At 55.8% G+C, this 27613-nt stretch overlaps 2 protein-coding genes across 12 annotated transcripts; both read right to left on the reverse strand.

The window, feature by feature from the left end:
- Window positions 1-908: 908 nt before the first annotated feature.
- ZNF696 (zinc finger protein 696) lies at window positions 909-23724 on the reverse strand. Of its 11 annotated transcripts, none has more exons than XM_049854531.1 (4): window positions 23654-23724; window positions 15305-15414; window positions 13917-14066; window positions 8455-13717 (listed from the first exon to the last, which is right to left on the reverse strand). In XM_049854531.1, the coding sequence occupies exons 2-4, from the start codon at window positions 15324-15326 to the stop codon at window positions 12699-12701; spliced, it is 1191 nt and encodes a 396-aa protein (XP_049710488.1). In that variant the 5' UTR covers window positions 15327-15414; window positions 23654-23724; the 3' UTR covers window positions 8455-12698. The 11 variants fall into 11 exon arrangements, 8 of the variants coding, with proteins under 8 accessions (XP_049710488.1, XP_049710485.1, XP_049710489.1 ...); XM_049854528.1 differs by lacking the exon at window positions 23654-23724 and adding an exon at window positions 16401-16804 and having other exon boundaries at window positions 15305-15410; XM_049854532.1 differs by lacking the exon at window positions 23654-23724 and adding an exon at window positions 16401-16804 and having other exon boundaries at window positions 13917-14001.
- LOC126059027 (zinc finger protein 239-like) lies at window positions 21373-27266 on the reverse strand. Its single transcript, XM_049854535.1, has 2 exons — window positions 26182-27266; window positions 21373-23923 (listed from the first exon to the last, which is right to left on the reverse strand). The coding sequence occupies exons 1-2, from the start codon at window positions 26267-26269 to the stop codon at window positions 22974-22976; spliced, it is 1038 nt and encodes a 345-aa protein (XP_049710492.1). The 5' UTR covers window positions 26270-27266; the 3' UTR covers window positions 21373-22973.
- Window positions 27267-27613: the final 347 nt, after the last annotated feature.

A 27613-nucleotide genomic window follows, 5' to 3' on the forward strand; every position in this document is an offset into this window, starting at 1 on the left:
ACGAGGACACATGAACCCTCCCGCCCGGGACAGCCCTCCCCATGTCCGGGTGCTATGGGCCCTCTTTCTGGTCTGGCGCGTGTCACAGTGAGCGTGGGTGTGCGTGGCCTTAGACTGTGCTGAACCGGTTTGAACTTGCTACAATCGCTCACGCCGCCGCTTCCGCTTCCCAGACTCGCTCGTCCCCGCAGCCGGGGGGTCTCCTGTGTCCTCATTGTCTGGAAGGTCGCTGGGGCGCACGCAGCCAAGGCAATGCGCGCAGGCCCCCTTGGTGGTCGTCAGTGCTGTCCCCTGACTTTTGCTTCTCCGGAGGAGGCTCCTGCGAGCCCCCTCCCGAGATGGGGGAGAGCCCTTAGAGTGTGCCGGTGGGGTAGCTGGGACGCTTGGGCGTGAAAACCCCGGGCGCTTCCAAAGTTCCTGAGCCGACTGAGCCGCAGTACCTCCCATCACCACAGATGTCCTGGGTGGGCACTGGCTTGGGGCTGACGCTCACCAGGAGAGGTCCGCAGGGCCAGGAGGAGGGCAGAGGCAAGAGCTGCGCCTGGCTGGCGGGAGGAGGGCAGAAGCGGCCCCTCCAGCTGCCCCTGGCAGATGGTCAGGGCCTCCACAGCAGATTCCAGAATAGTTGGGCTGAAATTGCTCGGAACGGGTCAGGGGTTTGGGGTCAATGCTCCCCAGGGGTGGTGGTGACTGAGCTTGTGAGGGGACAGAGAAAGGCCCCAGCGTGCAGGGCTCCAGGAGCGCCTGGGTGCTGAGCTTGGGGGGAGCTGGTGAGGAGGAGGCACAGCCTGGGGCTAGGGTGCAGTGTCACCATGTGTGCTTCTCCTCTCTGTCCCAGGTGGGAGGAGGAGGGAGTGACTGTCTTCATCTAGGGCTGCTTTAACAGAAATACCACAAGTGGATGGCTTTAACGAACAGGAGTTTATTCTCTCTCAGTCTAGTACGATAGAAGTCCAAATTCAGGGTGTCAGCTCCAGGGGAAGGCCTTCTCTGTCAGCTCTGGAGAATGTTCCTGGACATCAATCTTCCCCTGGACTAGGAGCTTCTCTGCGCAGGAACCCCAAATCGAAAGGAAAGGCTCTGCTCCTGGTGCTTTTCTTGGTGGTATGAGGTCCCCCGTCTCTCTGCTCTCTTCTCTTTTTTGTATCTGAAAATAGATTGGCTTAAGACATTATCTAATCTTGTGATTTTCATTAATATAACTGCCACTAATCCATCTTATTAACATTACAGAAACAGGATTTACAACACATAGGGAAATCACATCAGATGACAGAATGGTAGACAGTCATACAGTACTGGGAAACATGACCTAGCCAAGTTGACAGATGTTTTTGAGGAACACAATTCAATCCATGACAGTGACCCTGTGGTGAAGGGGCGGCAGCTGGAGCACAGGGGCCCGTACTTCGCACCTCCATAGGAGCCTCTCCAGAGCAGAGTCCGTTTCTACTACGACAGTGAGCACAAGGAGCCCCTCACGCTGGCCCTGCTCACCAGGCTCCTCTGCTCAAGTCACCACGGGAAGCCGGCGTGGCCTCTCGCCAGCCAGTTAGGTCCAACTGGCACAAGGACAGGGCACTGTCACTTTGGAGGTCTGGCAGGGCTCCTGCCCAGCTGGCACTGCCTGTCCCTCTCGGGTCTGGACTGTCCGTGTGGTTCTCTGGGCTGACCTCAGCCTGAAACTCAGAGAAGTGGACTTTGCGGGTTGAGGGATGGGGCCACGGTGGAGCCCAGGGCCTTGCTGAGGAGCGGATGTTGGGCTGAGCCCTGGGCCCCAGGCTTCTCGCCGGATGGTCTGTCCCACAGGAGGCCAGTTTTGGACAGAATAGCTGCTATTTCACCATGAACAGCAGGCCTTCCCAGTGTCTTTTGGTGTTGTTGTTACCAAACTGATGTATGTTTTCCCACCCCTTTGTAATGACAAATTTCCAGACATACCGAAAGCTGACAAAGCCTTAGCAGGAACGCCCTCATAGCTGCCACCTGAGTCCCTCCATCAGCATCTTACTTTGTGGCTTAGTCACCGCTACTGAACGTCGCCTGACACACTCAATCCCAGAGTAAAATGGGGAAAACCACTGGGCAAAGAGGTGAAGATTTTCAGAAGGTTACAGCACCTACAGTCACGTGCACTCTTCTGCTTTAAAGCCTGAGCTTTGCCTCTGTCACTCCGTGGAGATTTGAGTGTTCTAAAAACGCATGTGTTGTTAAACCATAAACTTTCATCTGAATGCGGTAGGAAGGCAGGAAAGCAGGAGGTGTGAGTACTGGAAGCCTCCCAGAAAGCTCTTGGGGTCACAAGGCAGTCCAGGTGGTCACCTCACACAGGTGTGGGGATCTTATTAGGTTAGGTTGTGCTGCTGACTCCTGGCTCCTGGTGCAGCATGACCTGAGGGTCGTGTGGCCAGGCGGCCAAGCAGGTGGCCCTGACCTCACAGGTGGTCTCCACAGGGAAGCCTGTGAAGCTGAGCCTAGAAGCGGAGGAGGCCGTCACTCTCCACGCTGGCCGTGTCTCCCATGCAGCCTCGCCATGCCCTGCTGGCCGCCGGTCTCTGCACCGCCTGGAGCCTGGGATGCTTCCTGGTTAGCGTCTGCTCTCAGGACTGGAGGGGCCAGCCGAGGGGGACTCCCTCAGTCTTACCTCCCCCAGCTCCAGGACCCGGCTGAGAAGGCAGGCAACTCTCACAGAGGGACCGGAGGGGGTCTTCTGGCCCCAGGAACGAATACTTAGTGTGAAGCTTTTTGAAAATGAGGGTGCTACATTGAAGTTTATTCTTTTATGATGTTTAAAAGCTGAGTTTTACATCAATGTGTGGTAACCTTCACATGCATGCTGCTTCCCCTGGCTGTGTCTCCTGGCATCCACATCCACTGACCATGTACCCTGTGTCCTCTGGCTGCATCTCTGACTGTGTCTCCTGGCTGTATACCCTGGCCGTGTCCCCGGCCGTGTCCCCTGTGTCCCTGGCCGTGTCCCCTGTGTCCCTGGCCGTGTCCCCTGTGTTCCAGGCCGTGTCCCCTGTGTGCTGGCTGTGTCCCATGACTGTGTCCCTGGAGTCTACAACCCGCAATCTCTCCTCGTGTGAAGGGGCACTGCTGATGTGTTCCTTGTCCTGTTGATGGATGGGTTCACGGACATCTAGGTGGTTCCAGGCTGGGCTGTCGTGAGTGCACAGGCCTGTGTGGACATGCACAAGCCTCTCTCCACACATGCCGGGAGTGGGGCTGCTAGGCCGCAGGTTGCGCGTGTGTTGGGCTTGGTTAGGAGCTGCGCCAGGTGGGTCCCACCGTGGTGGCTCCATTTCTGGCCCCCAGCACATGCGGAGCCCCAGGCAGACCTCGCTCCCAGCCATCTGGGGTGGGACAGAGCATCTCCGGGTTCTGTGGAGCGCTCCCTCACAATGCTTGTTTTGCCTTTTGGATGTTTTCTTTTTAAAATGGAGCTGCTTGCCTGTTCCTTGTGTAACCTGACCCTACTAATGCCAGTACATTTCCATTAGTCCTCAAAGTAGCCCAAGTGAGAGTTGGCCTGCCCTGCGTGCGCAGAAGGGCCAGCTGTGACCACTAAGTGACCTCAACAGAGGACGCAGCAACAGGAGGAATGAACCAGAAGTGATCACTCGGACCCTATTCTGAAGTGAGAGGTCTAACAAGAACCATGTCACCTCCTGTTTCCTGGCAGCCTTCTAGAACTTTCCCTCCCCAGTACCCATATGCGGCTGCCATCTTGCTGCCCAAATCACATGTAAGCCCTGCCTGCCCATAGCCCAGAAACCCTGGTGGTGTAGTGGTAAAGTGCTAAGGCTACTAACCAAAAGGTTGGGAGTTTGAATCTACCAGCGCTCCTTGGAAACTCTCTGGGGCAGTTCTACTCTGTCCTATACAGTTGCTATGAGTCAGAATTGACAGCAACGGGTTTTTTTTTACCCATAGCTCAGAAACCCTGGTAGCATAGTGATTAAGTGCTATGGCTGCTAACCAAAAGGTTAGCAGTTCAAATCCACCAGGCGCCCCTTGAAACTTATGGGGAAGCTCTAGCCTGTCCTGAGTCGGAATCAACTCGACAGCAACGGGTTTGGCTTTTGGTACCCGTAGCTCGTGGAGCCAGATCTGAGGAACTGCTCCTGGCTCCTTGCTCTGCACACTGCAATAAAGTTACTTTCTCAAAGACCAGTGTCCAGGTAATTGGCAAGTCTGAGCACGACGGACAGGGACCCCCCTTCTAGGGTTCAGTAACACCTGCTGCAGTTATTCTGTAGGCCGGACATTGCCCTTCACTGGGGACAGACGCTGTGGATGTTGCCCCAGGCTGTGGCCTCCCCTTCCTCTTTGTGGATGAACTAGACATTTTAATAGAGTCCAGCTTCCAGTTCTCCTCCCACGTTCAGCGCTCTTGTGGCCGGTGTATACCCACTAACAGACGCCGGGCTCACGGGTATTTTCTCCCAGCCCAGGCTGCTCTTTTCACCCTCCAGCAGATGTGTTTAATGTGGATGGGACTAAAAGCACAGGCTGTGCCTTTAGTGGCATGTCCAAGAGCTCTCACCTGACCCGAGTCCTGAGGCCTGTGTTTTCTTGTCTCCAGCGTTGATGGTCCCTGGTTGGGTGAGGCTGAGCTTTACGACAAGCTGTCCATCCTGGCTGGCAGGGCTGCCCCCTCCCTGGGCGCCTCCGGCCCTCCTTGCCAACACCTGGGCAGTCCGTCTTGTGCATTTTGGCTCTTCTGCTGCTGGGTGTGTGGCCTTTCGACTTAATGCTGGTCCTTCACCCAGGAGCCTTTTGAAGCCAGCTCTTACTGGGGCGACAGGAGAGTTGGTTCCCAGGGCTGTCGCCCAGCCTGAGGAGGGAGGTCCATACCGTCAGAAGGTGCCTGCTGGACATGTTGGGAGCTCGTGTCTCTGGTTGGTGCAGGAAATGATGGCCATCGAGCACCTGGACAAGTACAACTTCGTGGAGATCCACAGGCACTTCCTGGACAGAACTGTGGCCCTTAAGGCCCTGTCCTGGGATGAGAAACATGTCAGCGGCTCCCGGGGCGCCCGCAAGGCAGGCAGGATGGCGGGCACTGTGGTTTCTGTGACTGTGGGCAGAAGGTCGTGCTGTGTACATACGACCCCAATCACGCGCGGTCCTGGAGACCCACCTCACCGAATCGCCCCGACCGGTGACTCTGCCCTGCAGCTCTGTGCCCCTGAGGGTGTTTATAGCGCTGCTCAGCTCACCCCAAGCATGTTTTGATGCAAACTCGCTTTTCGAAATGCCCTCAGTGTAAACACAAACTTGAGAGAGGGCACATGGGTGCGGGAACAAGGCTGCAGGTCTTTGAGCATGACTTAATTTCACAGGTCGGCCCCTAGGGAGGGATTGTGGCAACCCAGTTTACTCCAGAACCTGCCTTGGCTTCACTCCCAGACTCAGGCGGGGCCAGTGGGGCGGGGCCGGTGGGCCAGCGCCAGTGCTCTCTGCACATGTTTACTGTGAGCCCCACGTCCCTTAGGAAAGCAAAGGGGCCTCCAAGAGTCCAGACTAATCAGAGTAGACATGAGTCCTGGGTGAACCCCGGGGCACTCCGTGTCATTCTGTGCTTTTCATTACTAAAGAATACATACTATTTTGTTAACTTAGAAGCTAAACGGAGAACCAGAAAAACTCCAGTAAGAGTTTGGCTGCTGTATCTTAGGTGGTCACCAGGAAAAAATAGGCAATTTCAAGACTGAGCCACTAGGGTGTTCCGTGGCCATGGTGACCACCCCAAGACGGGGATGTCGAAGTGGATTGTCATACCGGAGGACGTGGTCATCAGCTGCAACAGGGGTGTGGGACTGCTGCCCCCCCAAGTCCACTGCCTTCCCCAAGCCCCCAGCCCCCTGCCCAGCTCACCAGTTGCCCAGAGACTCTGCAGCACCAGGCCGAGGTGTGTGGTCACCCCCTACCACAGGAACACGAAGGTGTCCAAGCTGCCAGCCAGCCACTACTAGAAGCAGGTACGCTCAGACAACACCTCACATGGCTGGCATCCTGGAGAACGTCCAGGGCTCCATCAAGTACGTTGTGCTGAACCCCAGCTGGAAGCTAAAGGTACAGCCGGAGTGGGTGGTGCTGATCCCCCTCCTGGGCCCAGAAGGCCCAGCTGGGCCCTGGTGGTGCGGGCAATGGGAGACACAGTCCTGAGCAGGAGCTCCAGCAGGCTGCCAGGTGCTCTCACCTGTTTGCAGAGGTTCGTCTGAAACTGGCCTGGTACTATAAGCCATGTTGAAATTGTACATGCCCACCAGTCACCCGTCTTAAACGAGGTGTGGGAAGTCTTGTCACTTTACATTTCACTAAGCGAGACCCAGCTGCTCTGGCTGTGGCCCAGCAATGGTGGACAGCTCCATGCGGCACTGCAGATAGTCTGTGACATCGGGGGCGGGAGCGTGAGAACTGGCAGTGTCCCCGTTATTTAGAAGGGTTAACAGGACCAGAGACAGTCTCAGTTACCATTTGTATTCTTCATTTGGGGGGAAAAGATTGACAAAAGCATGCGTCGCTCAGTGCCTGACAGGGGCTGTGGGTACCGGGCGGACAGGAAGTCACAGGAGATGAAGATGAGCATGGCCATGTGGCCCCTATTTCACCGACGGGGTGCCATGGCTTCCACGCTTCCTTGAAAGCTGCTGGACGTGGGGGTGGGGCTGAAGGGGGCGCATGTGTCGGGGCTGGAGCCTTAGTCTAACAGAGGGCTGTGCGTGTGCGTGTGCGTGTGCATGTGGGGGCCCGGCAGATCCAGGGCAGGAAAGAGCAGGTGGCTGAGGTGAAGGTGGAGCTGCGGCAGGCCCAGGCCACCCACAGAACCAGCGGTGACAGCAGATCCAGTAGGTGCACAGTGGTCTCAGACATAATTAACTCTCCCTGGGCCAATGCTATTTTCTTTCTCGATAGTCATTTTCTGATTTCATTAATTATAAATGACACCTTGCGCAGAAAAAAACAACTGGAGCAGTGCAGTGGGGCTCCTGACACAGCACTCAGCGCATTGCGGGGCTGGGGTGTGGGCCATTTGTTTTCAACAAACTGTACAGTTCACCCATTTAAAGTACACAGCTCCGTGGTGTTTGGTGTGTTCACAGAGCTGTGCAGCCATTGTCACGATCAAGCTTGGAACACTTTCATCACCCTAGAAAGAAACTGCGCACCCCTTAGCTGTTACCCGCTTCCTTCCGCCACCCCTTCCCCAGCCCTGGTGACCGCTGATCTTTCTGTCTCCGTGGACTTCCCTAGTCTAAGCATTTCATGTAAGTGGGGCCACACAATATGCAATCCACTGTGTCTAGCTCTGTCGCCAAGCATGACGCTCTTGAGGTTCACCCATGTCTAGTGTGTGTCAGGATTTCCTTTCTTTTTATGGCTGAATAAGATTCCATTGTACAGACAGACCACAACAGACAGACCACATTTTGTGTATCCGTTCATCTGTGGATGGCACCTTTTGGCTATTGTGAACAATGCTGCAACAAACATGCATGTACAAGCTTTTGGGTGTTTCCACTTTTCTTGGGGCATATCCCCAGGAGTGGAATTGCTGAGCCATACGGTAACTCTGTGGTTAACTTTCTAAAGAATCACAAAGCAGCTGCACCACTTTACAGTCCCACCAGCAGTGCATGAGGGTTCCAGTTGCTCCACAGCCTCACCAACAGTTGCTATTATTTGTCTCTTTAATTATAGCCATCCTAGTGGGTTTGAAGTGGTAGCTCATGGTGGTTTTGATTTCTGTTTCCCTTAACGATTAATAAGAAGTATCTTTTCATGCGCTATGTGGTCTTCTCTACAGCTTCTTTGCAGAAATGTCTATCAAGTCTTTTGTCCACTGTTCAAATTGTCTGTCCTTTAATTGTTGAGTTGTAAGAGCTCTTTATATATTCTGGATATCAATCCCTTACCAGATATATGAGGAGTCCTGGTGGCACAGTGGTTAAGCACTCGGCTGCTACCTGAAAGGTCGATGGTTTGAACCCACCAGCTGCTCCATGGGAGAAAGATGTGGCAGTCTGCTTCTGTAAAAAATTTACAGCCTTGGAAACCCTATGGGGCAGTTCTACTCTGTCCTACAGGGTTGCTACGAGTTGGAATCGACTCATGGCGATGGGTTTGGTTTGGTTTGATCAGACATATGAGTTGCAAATATTTTCTCCCATCCTGCAGGTTGTCTTTTTACTGTTTACGTTGTCGTTTGAGGCCCCAAAGTTTTCAGTTTTGATGAAGTTCAGTTTACCTGTTATTGGCTGAGGAGACTCAGAGCCCTGTGTGTCCCCCAGGGGCCATGGTCCCTGTCTCTTCCCTGAGGGAGTGCAGTGGGCCAGCGGAGAAGACTCAGAGCCCAGGAGTCCTGCCAGCTTCCTGGAGTAGAAGCAGGGGCGACTGCAGAGGCTGGAGGAACAGCTGCTGAGGCCATGCACACGGGCTGTGGACCAGGAGGAGGGCAAGCAGGTCACAGTGTGCACCTCCAAGCTCAGCCACCTGGACCCCAGGATCAGCGTGGCCTGGTGCATGGACTAGGGGTGCAGGCTCGTGAAGCCTATGCACCACGGGGCAGCTATCCTGTTTTTGAAGGAACAGTCCCCGGGGAGGGGCAGAGGGACCTCCCAAGTCCTGTTCTAGGGCTGTGGTAGGCAGGCCCACCCCCTACCTGTGACCCTTGGGTCAGCAACTGGCCCTCCTGGACTGGATGGCCTTGATCAGGGATCCCCTCCCCCCCCCCCCACCCCCAGTACTCGAGCCAGCCCTGGATGGGGGGGGTCTCTCCTCTCAGCTTTGGGACCCTGACAACGAGCGGACCCGAGCAGCCAGTAGCTGTGGTCAGGATGACGGGAAGCCTGAGGAGGCTACATCACTCTGCCTGTGACCCGCAGTGTCCTCGATGTTCCCCAGCACCCCTAGTGGGGTGGGGGTGCCAAGCCCCGATAAAGCAGTCAGGGTAGGACCCATCCTCACATGGGGGCAGTGCTTGGGCTCCTGCCCTGTGGGTCTGACTCATCCCCCTAGGAGCCGGCAGTTCGAGGTGCCCCTGGCGCAGCGGGAGTTCTCCTGGGCCGTGGCCGTGGCTGGCGAGGTCTATGAGTCTTGAGCTCTGTCTCCTGAAGCTTCTTCTGTGGTTTTTCACCATTAGGGTGGCATGGGGGAATTTCGTACAATAAAATGTCTGCTGCAAGTGTGTTCTGAGCCACTATGAGGATGGAGGCTGAAGAGCCGCACCCCAGGGGCCGTGGATTCTGCCGATCTATGGTGTCCAGCCCCTCCCCCACCCGCTCCCCCGGTCACCAGGCATGGTGCAGGAAGTTCTACCTGCCACGGGCTCGTCTAGAAGGGGGTGGCTGAATTGATTGTGGACTTGGGGTGCTGGGGGTGAGGACAGCCCCAAAAGTACAGGAGCAGGCTCGAGGGTGCGAGTGTCCATAGTGAGGAAGGTAAGGCCTGGGCCCCTCCACCCCACCCTCCTGGGGCCTGCCCCTCTGGGGAAGAACGAGAGGGTGAGCCCTCACACACACGCTTTTGCTGTGGGGAGCCTGAGCGTGGCCTCCCACATTCACGCATCTGCCCCAAGGAGCCTGGGCACACTGCCGGAGCCACCAGGTCACCCCTGGGTGGGAAGATGCCCCAGCGAGGCTGCCCTTGCTCCTTGCCAAGCAGAGGCGCAACCAAAACAACCAAACCCATTGCTGTCGATTCGATTCCGACTCCTAGTGACCCTACAGGACAGAGCAGAACTGGCCCATAGGGCTTCCAAGGAGCAGGTGGTAGATTCAAACTGCTGACCTTTTGGTTAGCAGCTGAGCTCTTAACCACTGCACCACCAGGGCTCCAGAACCTTTCTCTAGCTGCTTTTAAGATTGTCTTTGCTGTTGTGCACTTTCAGTGGGATGTGCCTAGGTGTGGATTTTTTTATTTGTGCTGTTTACTATACATTATACTTCCCAGGTCTGTGAGTCCATGTCATCAGTCAAACACAGAACAATCTTGCTGGTGCACTACCAGTGAGGTGTGAAGAATCCAATCACGTCACATGCAGTCATGCTACCGTGAAGACAATGACCTGGGCTTGCACAGCCAGCCAGCCAGCCAGAGGTGGTGGAAACGGCTCTAGATCCCAGCAGTAGGGCCCTCAAAGCAGTCTCGGCTGTAGGTTGGCACTACTTACGGCTTAAGTATCAAAGGCGATGATTCTGGGTCCTGATGAGTCTGGAACATCCAAGATGCTGACACCAACTTCTACAATCTCACCTTTAACTGATGATTTTGTTGGCCTGATTCTGGGGAGGCCGAGCAGGCTAAAATTGGGAGCACAGACACCCATCTTCTGTGTTTCTCCTTCCCCAGGTGGGGTTGCCTGCTGTTTCCTTGCCAGGCCTCACCTTCACTCCACCCCGAGCCCTACAGAAAATAAGAGTTAGCCCACCCCATAGGGGAGTAGGGGCTGGGTGGAGGATGGGAGCCAATTGCCCATCAAGTTATATAGAAATCTTCAGAATCGTGGGTTTTACTCCATTTCCCCTCCTTCACTCTCAGTCTCCTCCTGGGACTCCTGTGACATCTTTGCCAGACTTTTCATTTTATTCTACAAATCTTTTAACACTCCTTTGATATTTTTCATCCTGTCCATCTAGTACTCTGAATTTCTTTGGCTGTCTCTTCCAGTTCACTCACACTCTTTACCTCTGTCTAATCTGCTATTTAACCTACCCACTGAGTTTTACTTCAATAATTACATTTTTCATTTCTAAAGTCCTCCTTTAAGACCGTGCCTGGTCATGCCTGGTAGTCTCTTATTCCTGCTCTTCACTGTCACGGTGGCCTTTCTTTAAGTCTTACATGCAGAACTATTCTCTAGCCTGTATTATCTTTCAGTTTTAATGTCTGCAGACTTCTCTGGTTTATATCTGCTGTTCGCCATTCCTGCTGACACTCATCACTGTGACCCACCTTCCTGTGTACTTGGTGATCTTTGGTTGTTAAGCTCATTGTTTGACCTTATTAGCAGAAAACCTACAGGGCCTAAGCAAGGGAAGTTTTCCTCCAAAGAGCAACTGTGATGTGTACCTAGGAGGCACTACTAACCTAGGGACTTTCAGGCTCCCTGGGGGTCTTTCCTACCTCACCATTGGCCCAAGATCAGTAGCCTAATAACTGTGGGGTCACAGAATCCACTCTGAGGGTAACCCTGATCCTATAGGCTGTACAACCCTGTAGCCTAAGCTCACATTTTACAGGGGCAGGGTAGCCTAGGGAAGCTCCCCTGCATCTGTGGAATCAGTGCCTCAAAGATAGGCAGGATATAGTGGTTCTGTAGCAGTAGGGACCCTCAAACACCTAGTACGATGTAGAAGTCCAAAGTCTTTACTTCAAACACAGTGACACGTGCCTTACCGCACACTACAATAACATAAATTTGGGTACTTCATGATTGACAATTAGCTTTTGTACCCCACCCGGCCATTCTCAGAACCGCTAAGATTCTTCTCTTTACCTGAAAACAAGGAAAGCGCTATCTCCTCGTATAGCCCCTCCTCTACCCCTATCTTTCATAACCTCCCCCACAGGCCTCACTCACTTATTCCTTTGCAGAGTGCCTGCTCTGTGCCCCAGCCCGTGCTAAAATCATCCCTGGCTGCAAGTAACTCATCATTTGATGGGGACAGACATATGCGTATAGTTCTGATACAAGGTAGAAGGTGACCACTGACTTTTTAGAAAGTGCTAGGAAACCAAAGGAAACCCTGGTGGCATAGTGGTTAAGTGCTACGGCTGCTAACCAAAAGGTCAGCAGTTTGAGTCTGCCAGGCACTCCTTGGAAACCCTATGGGGCAGTTCTACTCTGTCCTACAGGGTCACTATGAGTTGGGGACAAATGGACAGCAATGGGTTTAGGTTTTTTTTTTTTTTTTTTGCGAACAACAAAAAAAAACCTGCTACTGACACATGGAAGGATTTCAAGCACATCAAGCAGAGAAGGCAGCCAGACATAAAAGGTGCATGTACTATACAGCCCTACTTATGTAAAGTTCTAGAGCAAACAGAACAGATCACAGTGAGGGCAACCAGGGCAGCGGGTGCCTCTGGGCTGGGGAAGGATGACCTGAAAGGGGCGTAAGGGAGTTTCTGGGGATGGAAACCATCTACATCTCGACGGCGTGGTGGTCATAAAGACCAGGACGTTTTATTTGTCAGAACTCTGAAAACGGATCAGTAAGGTCTTCATTCCACTGTGGGTACACCGTATCTCTGAAATTAAAAATAACGAGTGCTATGAAAATGAAAGGAACTGACTGCAACTGACAAGGATACGGAGGAGGGGGCAACAGTGGATTAGGCTTCTCCAGGAGGGGCATCTGGAATGGGGTGGGGTGGCAGAGGAGACAGTGCGACCCAAGGGCACCCACAGAACAGCCGGCCCGGACACCCCACTGGTCAGAAGACCTGCTTCCCTCCAGGGAGACCTCCACTGGCTCCCACAAAGCTGCCCTCCGACCCCTCCACTCTGCCCGCCCCTGTCCACGGTGTTGGGGGCGCCCCTGCTGAGCCCTTCACATAGGTAAGACGTTCAACCCCCTGGACGACTTCACGTGGAACGGAGCATGAAGCCCGCGAGGCGTGGCAACGTCCTAACGGGCGTCGCTCCCACCCCCGCACTGACGTTGACACATTCTCCCGCCCCGCATTCACCCCGTTAGGGCCCCCTTGGGGCTGTGCACCCGCTGGTGCTGGATCAGGTGCGAGCTCAGGCCAAACGCCCTGCCGCACTCGGTGCAGCGGAAGGGCTTCTCGCCCGTGTGCACGCGCTGGTGGCGGAAGAAGCCCGAGAGCGCGCGGAAGGTGCGGCCGCAGACGCCGCACTCGTAGGGCTTCTCCCCGGTGTGGATGCGCCGGTGCTCACGGAGGAAGGAGCTGCGGCTGAAGGCGCGGCCGCACTCGGCACAGGCGTAGGGCCGCTCGCCGCTGTGCACGCGCTGGTGCTGCGCCAGGTTGGAGCTCTGGCTGAAGGCGCGGCCGCACTCCTTGCACTCGTAGGGGTTCTCCCCGTGGTGGGTCCGCCGGTGCCGGACGACGTTGGAGCTGTGGCCGAAGGTCTTCCCACACTCGCGGCACGCGTACAGGCGCTCCCCGCGGTGGATGCGCTGGTGCTTGGCGGCGTCCGAGCGCTGGCTGAAGGCCTTGCCGCAGTCGGCGCACTCGTACGGCTTCTCTCCCGTGTGGACCCTCTGGTGGCGCACGAGGTTGAAGCTCTGGCCGAAGGTCTTCCCACACTCCTTGCAGGCGTAGGGCCGCTCCCCGTTGTGGATCCGCTGGTGCCGGACGACGTGCGAGCTGTGGATGAAAGGCTTCCCGCAGTCGCTGCAGGCGTACGGCTTCTGGCCGCGGTGGATGCTCTGGTGCTTTGCCGCGTCCGAGCGGCACGCGAAGCTCCGGCCGCAGCTGCCGCACGGATACGGCCGCCCTCTCCGGGGGCCTGCGCGCTGTGTCCCCTGGCCGCTCTGCCCGCCTGCTTTCTCGCGGGCGCCTGGCCCCTCCACCGAGTCCTGGTTCTCACGGAGGCCGGGCGGTCCCGGCGCCTGCGGAGGCCCCCCCAGGGGCTCTCGGTCCCACGAAGCTTCCTGCTTCAGAATCAGCCCTGTGCTCACTGCCCCTCGATCCACAGCTGAACGTGCACAGGCCGGTGGGGGGAAGGGAGCCACGGCAGCTAGACAAGAGGCGGCAGGTGTGATTTTAGACATAAGAAAACAATGCCGTACGACACACAGGTGCACGCGGCTTTAAGATGGCACTGGCAGTCGATGGTGACCTGCCGGTAACAGCGCTGGCAATGCAGTCTGCGTGCAGCGTACACCTAGTATGTCACCTGTCTGGTCCCTGCCCCGTGCGCCTCGCCCCCTTCTTACCAACTGTGGACACGAGAGTGGACAGGGGCCTGGAGAAGCCCCGCGCCTGTGCCTCTGGGAAGGCTGAGCCTCCAACCTCTGCCGCCTGGTTCCAGGAAGGGAGGAGATACAAACTCAGGTTCTGGGAGCTTTCCTGTCCCACCACACAGCCTGGAAAGTGAAACCTGGGGGGCAGCCAGAGCACTGGAAGCACAGGGCAGGGGCGCCCAGCGATGTACATGTGCTGATGGTCTCACGACTGGCTTCCCACCTGACCTTGGTTCTGGGAGACAACACGAACCCCCACCATCCTCCCCCAACCACCCACCCACAGGACTCTGTCATGTGACAGCACCAGGATCAACCACCTCTGGGGCCATGGGCCCAGCGGGTGGCGATCCTATCCCACGCCAAGAACAGAGGGTGCTTGGGCAGCAGCAGAGGATGCGGGGTCAGCCAGTGCTGTGTGCTCATAGGCAGCAGGATACAGGGACACGAGGACGCTGGCTGTGTGTGTCCTCCCGTGAAGGGCAGGAACCATGATCAAAGGCGGCTCAGCACAAGGACGGGACCTCAGGCCAGCACGCCTAGCAGGGGAGAGACCACATCCTGCCCACAGGCAGTCACCGAGATGTCGGGATCGGAGCAGCTAAATTGCAACAGACGGTGCCTCTGGGGACCCTCACCCCCAGGAAGGGATGACTGTGGCTGGACGCAGGTAGCTGAACACCTGACATGAGGGTCCTGTGAACTTGTGGACAAACAGTCCCAGGTTGTTGGTGTGTGTGTGCATGCGTGAGTGTGCGTGCACTGGGCAGCCACAGCCCTGCATCCTCCCAGGCTCCCACTGAGGAACAAGAATCATCAGAGGAGAGCGTGCGCATGAGAGGCAAGGCCAGGACATGTGGCGGCACCGAGGTGAGACGGCGGTACTGCTGGTGCCGATTACACCAGGATGCAACCACAGCGCTTGGGCGCAGTGCTGAGTCACTGCCAACTCAGTGTATTATGTCACAGCTTTGACAGCCGGAGAGGGCAGGGGGAGGCTCAACAGATTTTCACTCCTCGAGCCTCCTGATGTCCACCTGTGACCCTACTGAGCCCTGGAGACACAGCATGTAGGACTATGGTCCTCAGAAGTCTTCAGGCAGGGGGTGTGCCAGGAGAGTGTGGACTGAGTCCCCAGGATGCAGCAGGAAGAAAGGAGGGCAGGCGGCAAGGGTGGGGGATGAATGAGCTGTGCCAGGAAAGACATGGGTTTGGGGCAATGTTGCCTGAGCCAGGCACACACCTGCAGCGGCTGGCACATGGATTCCGGGGAGCCTAGGCTCCTCCGCTGCTCCGTCCTAGCCCAGGCCATCCCCCCCACCTGCCCGAGGCCCCTCACCCACCCGCCCACTGCCGCTCACCTGTGTGCGCATGCATGTCCATCAGGCTGCCTTTCTTGGCACTCTGGGACCCAGGCTGGGAGCTCCTCCTCACTTCCTCCACTGGGCACCAGGAGTGGAGACGATTCTTGCTTGGGTAAAAGTGAAAAATGACAGTAAGTCTCAGTGTAGGGGCAGGTGGAATAGGGTCACAGAGGAGGGTGAGAGCATCCCCCGGGACCCCGAGGAGCCAGCTCCTCACCCAGCCTGCCCAGCTCAGGACAGTGGCCTGTGACTCAACTAGCACTGCTCAGACGCCAGCCCTGACCCGGTTCTTTGCTCTCTGCGTCTTTCTGCAGACTCCTCCTCCCACAGGGGTTGCTGAGCTGGTGGGAGATGTAGCGAGAAGGGCAGCCTGGTTGTGAGGAAACCCACAAAGGAGGGACGTCAGCTGGGGAAAGGCCTCTCCTGATTTGTCCTCCATGCTGAAGGCCATGCCCTGCCTTAAAGTTTGTTTAAATCAGTTTGAGAAGAGTTTCTGTCGTGAGAAAGCAAGAGAGTTCTAACTGAAGACACCCCCAGAAATGGGTTCCATGGGCTGCACTCTAGGAGCTCAGTCTTGCCATGCTGGCCCTCCACAGGTCCAGAGCAGGTCACTAGCTGCCAGCTGTGGTTTTCTAGCTCCACATTAAACACACCTACTAACAGTCCTCAAATGTTGGGAGAACTTTTACGGGTTTTTAAAATTGTATTGATAATCGTAAAGATTTGAATGTAAAAATATGAAACAAAAAAAAGAAAAAAAGTTACTTAAATAGTGCAGTTTTGGGATGACGATTGATTTTTCGAAGCCAGACACCAAAAGTGTAGATTAAACTACACGGAAAAACTTAATGTTAAAAAAAATGAACTGGGGAGGGGATATTTGCAAAATACAGATTCATGTATTAATATAAAAAAATCAGCAAAGGTCATAAACAAGTAATTCACACACACACAAAAAAAATGGCCAATACCCTTAAAAATACCACCTCATTCGGAATTAAGAAATGCAATGCAAAATACCATCTTTTTACCGCGAAACTCGCAAGGACCCTGAAACAGGCCGGCTGACGCCCAGCTGAGAGGAGGGACGCACCCTGGCGGAGGCAGGCTCGGCGCCGACAAAGGCGCCCGTCCGCCAACGCTGACTTCCCTTTGTCCCGGGATCAGGGCGCTGATCGCCAAGCCGCTCACAGGGACACCTGGAGGCCGCCCGATCTTAGGAAGCGCGGGCGCGCGGAACCGCGGCAGCAGGCCCAGGCGAGGCGGCACAGGGCCGGGGCCCGGGCTGCCCCGGGGGCAGAGGCTGAGGGGCCCGTGTCGGCTCCACGCCCACGCCCGCCTCTCGGGACCAAGGGGAACCCCGGCGCAAGGAGCGCTTCAAAGCGGCCAGACGGCGGCCACGCGCCGCGCGGGGCCAGCAGGGGCCTCGGGCCGGGCGGTGGCTGCCTCAGTTTCCCGCTCGTGCGTGTCCCCGCCGCCCCGCCCACCTGCCGCCCCGCCCACCTGCCGCCCCGCCCACCTGCCGCCCCAGCCGCCCGCCGGAAGCACCGCCTCCTCCCGCCCCCTTGGAAAGGCTACTTCCGGTGACGCTCTAGGCGGCCGGAGGACCCCGCGCACCGCTCCCGGAGGCCGCGCTGGGCCATCCCGGAAGCCGCGCCGGCCGACCCCGGAAGCGGGCGCACGGCCGCGTCGGTGGCCCGGGTGGGAGTGCGGCGGCTCGGGGGGACCCTCGCGGTGCCCGGGGCGGGGCGGCCGGAGGACCCCGCGCGCAGCCTGCAGCCTGCAGCCCTCCCTCTGCCGTTCCCCAGGGCGGAGTTCGTAGCGCCGAGTGGCGGGCCCTTCCCTTCCGGCCCTGGCCTTTTCCCTCCCTCTCCCAGCCGCGCCCCGGGGCTTTCCTGCCGCGCCCGGGAAGCCCTGCGTCCTTGCACATCCATCCCGCCAAACCCGCCTCTCCCGTCGGCGCCCGGTGGCCTGGAACCGCATTCCGGGGTGAGGGGGAGAAGCTGGACGGCGGGTGTGTAACCAGACCCCAACCCCGGGAGTCTGATAGACCCGCCTTGATGACTGTCAGTCATTTTCCAGGAACTTAAGTAACGTCCTTTAAGTTGCTTTTCAGAAACCAGCAGATGTACCAAGAAAAAACGCAGAAAACCAGTTTTAACAAACTCTGATCTCTACGCATGCGCAAAGAGCCTGCCCCAGCCCCTACCCTCCGCAAACTCAGGCCCGCCCCCGTGGAACGTGTCTCCTGCACCCCCGGCAAGAACTTGCTGGTCCCCAACACTTGAACTCTGAAACGCTTCGGCCGCGCTTGCACAGAACAATCGCCCGGACCTTCAAAATGAATGGCAACCGTGGTGGTGTATTGGTTAAGAGAGAGGGTGCTGACCAAAAGGTTGGCGGTGTGAATCCCCCAGGTGCTCCTTGGAAACCCTATGTGGCAGTTCTGCTCATATTATAAGGTTGCTATGAGTCGGACTCCACCGCAGCGGGTTTTTGGTTTAAATCAAAGTGAGCAGAGCAAAGTTTAAGCCAATCACCAAATGACACCCAACCCCCTTTATATGAATACGTATAACTTTCTCTTCTTGTTGTTAGGTGCCCTGGCTTGGGCTCCAGCTCATAGCAACCCTACGTGAACAGAACGAAACACTGCCGGGTCCTGCACAATCCACACGATCGTTGTTATGCTTAAGCCCACTGTTGCAGCCACTCTGTCAATCCATCTCGTTGAGGGTCTTCATCTTCTTTGCTGACCCTCTCCTTTACCAAGCGTGATGTCCTTCTCCAGGGACCGATCCCTCCTGATAACTTCATGTCCAAAGTATGTGAGACATACTCTCACCATCCTTACTTCTAAGGAGCATTCTGGTTGTGCTTTTTGTAAGACAGATTTGTTCTTTCTTTCCACAGTCCATGGTATATTCAATATTCTTCGCCAACAATTCAAAGATGTCACGTCTTCTTTGGTCGTCCTTGTTCATTGTCCAGCATTTGCACACACAGGAGGCAACTGAAAACACCATGGCTTGGGTCAGGCACACCTTAGTCTTCAAGGTGACATCTTTGCTTTTTAACACTTTAAAGAGGTCCTTTGCAGCACATTGGCCCAATGCAATGCATCTTTTGATTTCTTGACTGCCGCTTCCATGGGTGTTGATTGTGGATCCAAGTAAAATGAAATCCTTGACAACTTCGAGCTTTTCTCCATTTATCCTGATGTTTATTGGTCCAGCTGTGAGGATTTTTGTTTTCTTTATTTTGAGGTGTAATCCATACTGAAGACTGTGGTCTTTGAGCTTCATCAGTAAGTACTTCAAGTCTTCTTCATCTTCAGCAAGCAAGGTTGTATCATCTGCGTGTAGAAGGTTGTTAATGAGTCTTCCTCCGACCCTGATGCTCCATTCTTCATATAGTCCAGCTTCTCGTATTAATTGCTCAGCATACAGATTGAATAGGTATGGTGAAAGAATACAACCCTGACGCACACCTTTCCTGACTTTAAACCAGACAGTATGACCTCGTTCTGTCCAAACAGCTGCCTCTTGATCTATGTAAAGGTTCCTCATGAGCACAATTAAGTGTTCTGGAATTCCCATTCTTTGCAATGTTATCCGTAATCTGCTATGATCCACACAAACGAATGCCTTTGCAGTTAATAAAACACAGGTAAACATCCTTCTGGTATTCTCTGCTTTAAGCCAAGATCCATTTGACATCAGCAATGATCCCTGGTTCCACGTCCTCTTCTGAATCTGGCTTCACTTTCTGGTAGTTCTCTACTGAAATACTGCAGCAGCCACTTTTGAATAATTTTCAGCAAAATTTTACTTGTGTGATATTAATGATATTATTTGATAATTTCCATATTCGGTTGACCTTTCTTTGGAATAGGCATAAATATGGATCTCTTCCAGTCAGTTGACCAGGTAGCTGTCTACCAAATTTCTTGGAATAGACAAGTGAGCACCTCCAGCGCTGCATCCATTTGTTGAAACAGCTCAATTGATATTCTGTCAATTCCTAGAGCCTTGTCTTTTGCCAGTGCCTTCAGTGTAGCTTGGACTTCCTCCAGTAGCACTGGTTCCTGATCATATGTCACCTCCTGAAATGGTTGAACGTTGACCAATTCTTTTTGTTACAGTGACTCTGTGTGTTCCTTCCATCTTCTTTTGATGCTTCCTGTGTCATTTAATATTTTCCTCATAGAATCCTTCACTATTGCAACTTGAGGCTTGAAATTTTTCTTCAGTTCTTTCAGCTTGAAAAATGCCAAGTGTGTTCTTCCCTTTTGGTTTTCTGTCTCCAGGTCTTTGCACATGTCATTATAATACTTTACTTTGTCTTCTCGAGGCACCTTTGAAACCTTCTGTTCAGTTCTTTTACTTCATCATTTCTTCCTTTTGGTTTAGCTACTTGATGTTCAAGAGCAAGTTTCAGAGTCTCCCCTGACATCCATCTTGGTCTTTTTTTTTCTTTCCTGTCTTTCCAATGATCTCTTGCTTTCTTCATGGATGATGTCCTTGATGTTATTCCACAACTCGTCTGATCTTAGGTCATTAGTGTTCAACATGTCAAATCTATTTTTGAGATGGTCTTTAAATTCAGGTGGGATATACTCAAGGTTGTACTTTGACTTTCATGGACTTGTTCTAATTTTCTTCAGTTTCAACTTGAACTTGCATGTGAGCAATTAATATCTGTTCCGTAGTCAGCCCCTGGCCTTGTTCCGACTGATGCTATTGAGCTTTTCCATCGTCTCTTTTCACAGATGTAGTTGATTTGATTCCTGTGTGTTCATCTGGCGAGGTCCATGTGTATAGTTGCTGTTGATGTTGGTGAAGAAAGGTATTTAAAATGAAGAAGTTATTGGTCTTACCAAATTCTATCATGCAGTCTCCGGCATTGCTTCTGTTCCCAAGGCCATAGTTTCCAACTACTGATCCTTCTTCTTTGTTTCCAACTTTTGCATTCCAATCACCAGTAGTTATCGATGCATCCTGACAATGTTTGATCATTTTCAGACCACAGAAGTTGGTAAATTTTCTTTATCTTTGGCCTTAGTCGTTGGCGTGTAAATTTGAATAATAGTTGTAAGAACTGTTTCCTTGTAGGCATGTGGATATTATCCTATCACTGACAGCATTGTACTTCATGACAGATCTTGAAATGTTCTTTTTGACAATGAATGCAACACCATTCCTTTTCAAGTTGTCATTCCCAGCATAGTAAACTATATGATTGTCTGATTCACAATGGCCAATACCAGTCCATTTCAGCTCAGTAATGTCTAGGATATTGATGTTTATGCATTCCATTTCATTTTTGATGATTTCCAATTTTCCTAGATTGGTTCTTTGTACATTCCACATTCCAATTATTAATGAATGTTTGCAGCTGTTTTCTTCTCATTTTGTGTAGTGCCACAGCAACAACTGAAGGTCCCGAAAGCTTTACTCCAACCATGTCATTAAGGTTGACTCTACCTTGAGGAGGCAGCTCCTCCCCAGTCATCTTTTGAGTGCCTTCCAACCTGAGGGCTCATCTTCCAGCACTATATCAGACAATGTTCTGCTGCTATTCATAAGGTTTTCACTGGCTAATTCTTTTCAGAAGTAGACTGCAGGGTCCTTCTTCCTAGTATGTCTTAGTCTGGAAGCTCAACTGAAACCTGTCTGCCATGGATGACCCTGCTGGTATCTGAATACTGGTGGCATAGCTTCCAGCATCACAGCAACACGCAAGCCCCCACGGTACAACAAACTGGAGAGCCCTAATAAAAGTCTTGTACACCCAATCCTCTGGGTGAACTCTTATCTCCAGTCTTTTGGTTAGCAGCTCAGCTGTTAGCACCATCCAGGGACTCCTTGAGAGCAAAAAGCTGAGCACAGGCAAGGTACAACTGAAGGCAGGACACTGCGTCCAGGATGCCATCTGCTCACAGCACCCCTCCACACCCCGCCTGCTTACAACACCCCTCTGCACCCCGCCTGCTCACAACACCCCTCTGCACCCTGCCTGCTCACGGCACCCCTCCTGCTCACAGCACCCCTCAGCACCCCACCTGCTCATAGTACTCCTCCGCACCCTGCCTGCGAAGACACAGGGTCACTCTGGACTCAGTCTATAGAGATGGGACCTTGGTGTCCTGCAAAACTGCACTCCTACCCCGCACACACATCCCGTGACAAGGCTCCCCACATCCTGTCTCTCGGACAACACCCATCTTGTGTCTCCAGGGTTTTTCACTGTCCGCTGCACAGCAAAAACTTCTGAGCCCACCCCAGGGCATACTGAATGTTTATTTATAAAAAAATTATAAAAACACATGTAAAAATAAAAGCACTTAAAATTACACATTTTTCTGCACACCCCAGGGGGACATCTCTCGAGTCCCAGGGACCAACGCTCCTCCATCTAGCAAATGACATTCCCAGAAAGTGAGTCTGACATTGAAGCTCAGGTCTGCCCACTCTGACCCTCCTACCTGGACTGGGGGCACTTCTCCCACACCCCTCCACCACCCCTCCTTGCCCTGCGACCCCCAAACGAGGCCACTCTCCAAGTGTGCTGGGAACCACCTGTTCCTGGCCTTGCATGCCCTTCCTGTCTCTGACCCCCACCCTCCCTAGCCAGGACCCATGTCCCCCTTTTGAGGCTCAACTCCAGGATGACAGGAAAAGTCCCAGGCCCTGGGAGTCGGCAGCTCCCTGCGCTACCAGAACTCACTATCCCCGCCGGATATCGCCATTCCTGGAATTCCCGGAGGGCTGGAACGGGGCGGTAACGGCTCAGCCACCAACATGGTCTGATTGGCCAGGCGGGCATCTGCACCGGATCCTGACACCTGCCCGCCCCGCAAGCTGCAGGAACCCTCCCAGACCCGGGTGCCTCTGCCAAAGTCCACACCCCAGAGGTGGCCCCGCCCCGTACTTCTGGGGTCTCGGGCCCCGCCCCGCCCGCGGCCACGAGGATCGGGTCCCTGCGGACGCTGCAGACCAAGGTGCGCGCCTACTACCCCGAAAGGGCTAGCTGCAAAGCGCCCGTGGCCCTTCTGATCAAAGGGCCGCCTCTATGCAGGGACAGAAACGCCCAGAGCAGGAACCTCAACGCTTTCCTCGCAGGGCCCAAGAGAACGCGTGCTTTGTGCGTATTAACCTTTTCTTCTTCTCTTTGCAACTCTTTTAAAATGTAAAAGCCATTCCTACCCTGCAGGCCGTAAAAACCAGGCGGGGTTGGGGCCGCTGGCCGCACTTTACAGACGGATAAAAGCTGCTTTTTGGGGGTTGGGATGATGGAGACCAGCGCCCAAGTCTCCTAGAGTCTGTGTTCTGAGAGCAGAGGCTGATGTCTCAGAACTTGGCGCCTCTGCACGCCACCACCGACCCCCACCGGCCGCATCCTGATTCTGTCCCTCTCCTTCGCCTTTAGCGGGGCTTCAGGAGGCGCAGGCGTGTTCCCCAAGACCCTGGGCGGGACTCCGGGTGCCAAGGGCACATGGGTAGAGGCTGAGCACCAGGCTCAGCGCAGGAAGGCCACCTGGCCCCTCTACCCCCCGCCCCCCCGCTGCAGATCCACGGCGGACCGGCGTCCACCGCCCGGCCGACCTCACTGCCTCCCCACGGGTGGGCGAGGCGGCTCCTTCCAGACGGCTGCGGCCCCAAGCTCACTCTGGGCTGTGCACCTGCTGGTGCTGGATCAGGTGCGAGCTCAGGCCAAAGGCCCTGCCGCACTCGGTGCAGCGGAAGGGCTTCTCGCCCGTGTGCACGCGCTGGTGGCGGAAGAAGCCCGAGAGCGCGCGGAAGGTGCGGCCGCAGACGCCGCACTCGTAGGGCTTCTCCCCGGTGTGGATGCGCCGGTGCTCACGGAGGAAGGAGCTGCGGCTGAAGGCGCGGCCGCACTCGACACAGGCGTAGGGCCGCTCGCCGCTGTGCACGCGCCGGTGCTGCGCCAGGTTGGAGCTCTGGCTGAAGGCCTGACCGCACTCTGGACAGGTGAAGGGCTTCTCGCCGCGGTGGGCGCGCAGGTGCTGCGTGAAGTGCGAGCTGTGCACGAAGGCCCGTCCGCACTCACCGCACGCATACGGCTTCTCGCCCGTGTGGATGCGCTGGTGCTTCAGGGCGTCCGACCTGCGGCCAAAGGCCTTCCCGCAGTCCCGGCACTTGTGAGGCTTCTCCTCACCGGGCGCCCGCGGGTGCCTGAGCGCAGCGGCCCGACGCGGGGAGGCCTTTCTGCACTCCTCGGGGCTCTGGACCTCCAGAGCTGGCTCCTGAGACCTGCCGCGTGCTGCGGGACCCCCCAGTTCCGGGTCATACATAGTAGGGCCACACTCATCGAGGGCCCCACCTGCAGTGTCTTTCTGGGGGTTCCCCAGGTGCGATGCGGGACTGCCTTTGCTTCTGGGCCCATATCGGCAGCTCCACTCCTCCCCGGCGTAGGTCTGCCACGCAGCAGTCTTTCCTAGCGGCCCTGCCGGCCTCCCTGCACTCTGACCCCTGTTGCAGGGCCTGGCAGGTCCCTGGTCCTGTGGTTCTCCCTGGGTGCCCCAGGACTCTGTCTCTTCCGGCGCTTCCTGCTGGGGAGTCAGCTCCTCACTCTGAGCGCCCTCCTCTTGGTCTGAAACCAGAAGGGGAGAGGCAAATGTCACAGGAATCGGGGCCAGAGAACAGACTTGGGGGACGAAAGGGGAAGAAGCAAGGAAGTTAGGTCCAAAATGGGAAGGAACGTGACCGGATTCCACTGGGACCAGAGAGGGTAGAGGTAGCCAGGCCAGAGGCCAGGCAGGCGGGGGCAGGGCAGGAGAGGGGGAGGGTGGGGTGGCTGGGAGGCTGCCGGCACAGCAAAGGGCCACAGGGATGTGTGCCAAAATCCCAACCCCACACACAGTCGCTGCAAAGGAAGCCTGGCTGTGTGCCTTAAGAGCTTCAGTGACTGGACTGAGGTTTGGAGGCCAGCGAGGGGTGCTCCTTCCTCCAGCTGTCACGATGGGATTGAAGGGAAGGTGTCAAGATGAGTTAGAAGGTGCAAACTCTCCTTAAAGCAAAAGGGAGGGAGGCTTCCAGAGATGACAGAGAAGGGTGGTGGGAGCCGCCCTGGGCAGGTTTGCAATGCCTCTCTGGGGTCCACCCCAGCTCCCCACCTCCCACAGATGGCCGGTGTGCAGCCGGGCCATTGTATCGTGCCCGGGTCTTCTGGGGTCTGCCTCTTGCCCTGGCTATGCTGATGTGGTCAGCTACATTTGCATAATACCCAGAACCGGCTTTTCCTAAAACTAAGTCAGGACTTCTACCCAAGATAAGTGAGGAAAGACCTTTTACTTTCTCTTTTCCCACGAATTCCTGAAACCATACAAAGACAACACAGAGTATTAGCACCACTGCCAGGAAACCAGCGAATGGCCTCGGTCCACCCCTCCCTGGAAGTGTCCCCTGGCCAGCCTGGGCGGTCAGAGCACAAACCCCGACTCCCACCACCCCAGGGAGTCTCTGAGGGGCTGAGGAAGGGCTTGGGGGCCAAGAGTACCCTCACAGACTGGGTCTGACACAGGGGCAGGGGAACCGCCCTGAGGAGAGGGGCCTAAGGAAGGGGCTGGGGGAGCTGGTGACCAGCTCCAGGGCGAGGACCCACATGGAGGCGGCCCCTGCAAACGTCCTCCACCAGACACCCCCGCAAAGGTGCAGGGTCCTTGCAAGGGCAAAACAGAGAAGAAGGCTAGGCCCAAGTGAGACAATGGGGCAGGCGGGGGAAACAGACCCAGGCAACTCAGGGTGTCCTCAGAGAGCTCCCCAAACTACAAACCAATAGCCTCTCTAAAGAAAAGATGCAGAGCACAGAGAAAAACCTTTATCTGTTCAGAGAACAAACGATAAACCAGTGGAACACAGAGGTGGCGGCGGGGCTGTGCTGGGAGCAACTGCGGATACTAAGGGTGCAGTCCTCAGTTGCAGGGACCTAAGCTCTGAACACAACCACGTGAGCCCAGACGAGGACCCAACGGTTCAGGTGGGACCACAACCTGGCAGGCTCCACAGCCTGGAGAGGACCCGCTGACCCACCAGCGCTGTGACATGACAGGGCTAGAGAGCAGACACGCAGGAGACCGAGGAGAAGAGAGTTCAGTCTAACAGCAGGGCCACAGTCGCCAGGATCTGGGCACTGCAGACAGTAGGGAGGACAGCCCACGGCAGATGTTCCTGCTGTGCTGGGGACACAGACTAGAGGGCTCCCCCACTGGGGGTAAAGGCCCAGCCAAGAGGTGCTGGTCTGGGTGCCCACTGAAACAGAAATGGAGTCTGGGACCCTTGCAACCTCCTTTGCTTCAGGGAGGACACCAGTGTGTCCTCCCTGAAACACTTGTCCCCTTTGGTTATAGGAGATGGGTGAGGATGGACCAGTGGACAGGCAGTGGCCCTCACACATGGGAGCACTGGGGATAAGGGGCACCCGGAGTCTTGCACTGCTCCAGACGGTAGGGACATGAAGGTTATTTTAGGGGTGAAGCTGATTAAAAAGCAACAATGGTAACCCACCATGCCGAGACAAAAGGAACGTCTAGAAAACAGTGTCCAGGCTTTTAAGAATTGCCAACAGGTGATTTTGTTCTTCTAATTTTCCTACACTTACCAACTTTTCTTGAAAGAGCACCAACACTCATAATGAAAAGAAACTCCCAAAAGCCACTAAGGAAAAAGAAATCACACTTGTGCTCCTTAAGGACCTGACTTCAACTCTTCCGCCTGCGATCTGTGACCTGGCCGGGTCCTGGGACCTCAGAGCCAGGCAGAGCCCAAGGGGGCTGCACGTGAAACAACGGGAGAAGTCAGGGCCAGGCCTGGGGCCCAAGGGACAGAAAACAGGGCATGAAAGGGGAGTACCGTGCCACTGGATACCAGCCTCTGGAAGAGCAAAGCCTAGCCGTGTCCCCTCTGCAGGTGAGACTGGAGGTGTGGCCAGAGCAGCCATTGGCTAGGTGAGGACTCCTTGTTGCTCCGTGGACAAGTCCTGAGGAAGACAGAAACCGCAGCTAGGTGGGGATGGGGCTGTGATCAGAGCCCAGAGGCCCTCCTGGGGCACAGCCTGGGCCCAGCAGACAGGCAGGCAGCTAACAGGGAAAGGGAACGTTGTCCAACAGTCTTGGAAGGAACTTCAGTTTCATTTTCTGGCGTCAAAGAGAGAGAAATCCTTGCCATCCTCCAGCCAGCCCCCAGGGGTGCACGGAGATGGTACCATGACAAACGGCTGATGGCTTGGACTTAGAGACTGTCCCACTGCTCTAGGAGAGGACACTCCCCCCTCTCCTGGGATTTCCAAATCCTTCCATCAGCCTCCTTTAAACATTACCAGCTGCTGTCAACTCCGACTTCTGGCATCCCCATGTGTTTCAGAGTAGAACTGTGCTCCATAGGGTTTTCAATGGCTGATTTTTGGGGAAACAGATTGCCAGGCCTTTCTTCCAAGGGGCTCTGGGTGGACTCTAACCGCCAACCTTTTGGTCAGTAGCTGAGCGTGTTAACCGTCTGCACCACCCAGTGGAAAAGGCATGACCTTGGGAGCTGACCTGTGGTCAACCCACCCCCAGGCTGCAGCTGCCCAGACACCTGGTGTCCCCTTATTGGCGCCGACGCTGCGCAGGTTCCTGGCCAGAGGCTGAAGAGACCTCCCCTGCCTCGACGACGGGGCGAAGAGTGGCGCCGCGGCTGCGTGCTATGGAGGGGAAGGCAGGGCGCCTGGCTGGGTCCGGACGGGTAATGGTGCTGTCCGGGCGCAGAGGGGAGCCCGGGCGAGGAAGCTGAGGCCTGGCCCAGGGCGGCTTCGCCGAGGGCGCTGCCCAGAAGCCGGGCCGCAGGCCGCACGGCGCAGGCGGTGGGTCCTCGGTGCACGGCTACGCCTTCGCCCGGCGACCCGCGCTGCGGGGGCCGCTCACCGCCTGGGACTGGGCCGCCGCAGGAGCCGGACCGGAAGGAGCCGGACCGGAAGGAGCCGGACTGGAAGGAGCCGGACCGGAAGTAGCGGCCCCGCCCCGCAGACCCCGCTCCGGCACTTCCGGCCGCTCTAGGAAGCTCGGATGACCGGGCTCCGAGGCCCGGGAGGAGGGCCGGGTCCGGGGAGTCGTCGGGGCGGCGGAGCGTCACGGGGCACCCGCTCGGAGCCCCCGGGAGGGTGGACGGGCGGGCGGTGGGGGGTCCGGCCGCGGGTCCCGGCGCGGCTCAGGGAGCCGGGTGCTGTCCGAGGTGCTGGGCTGGCTGTGGGCGAGGCAGGGACTCTGATGGAACGAGCGAGGGGCCCGGGCGGACGAGCCCGAAGCCT

This window comes from Elephas maximus, chromosome 15, assembly GCF_024166365.1.
Source record: "Elephas maximus indicus isolate mEleMax1 chromosome 15, mEleMax1 primary haplotype, whole genome shotgun sequence".
Taxonomy (NCBI): domain Eukaryota; kingdom Metazoa; phylum Chordata; class Mammalia; order Proboscidea; family Elephantidae; genus Elephas; species Elephas maximus.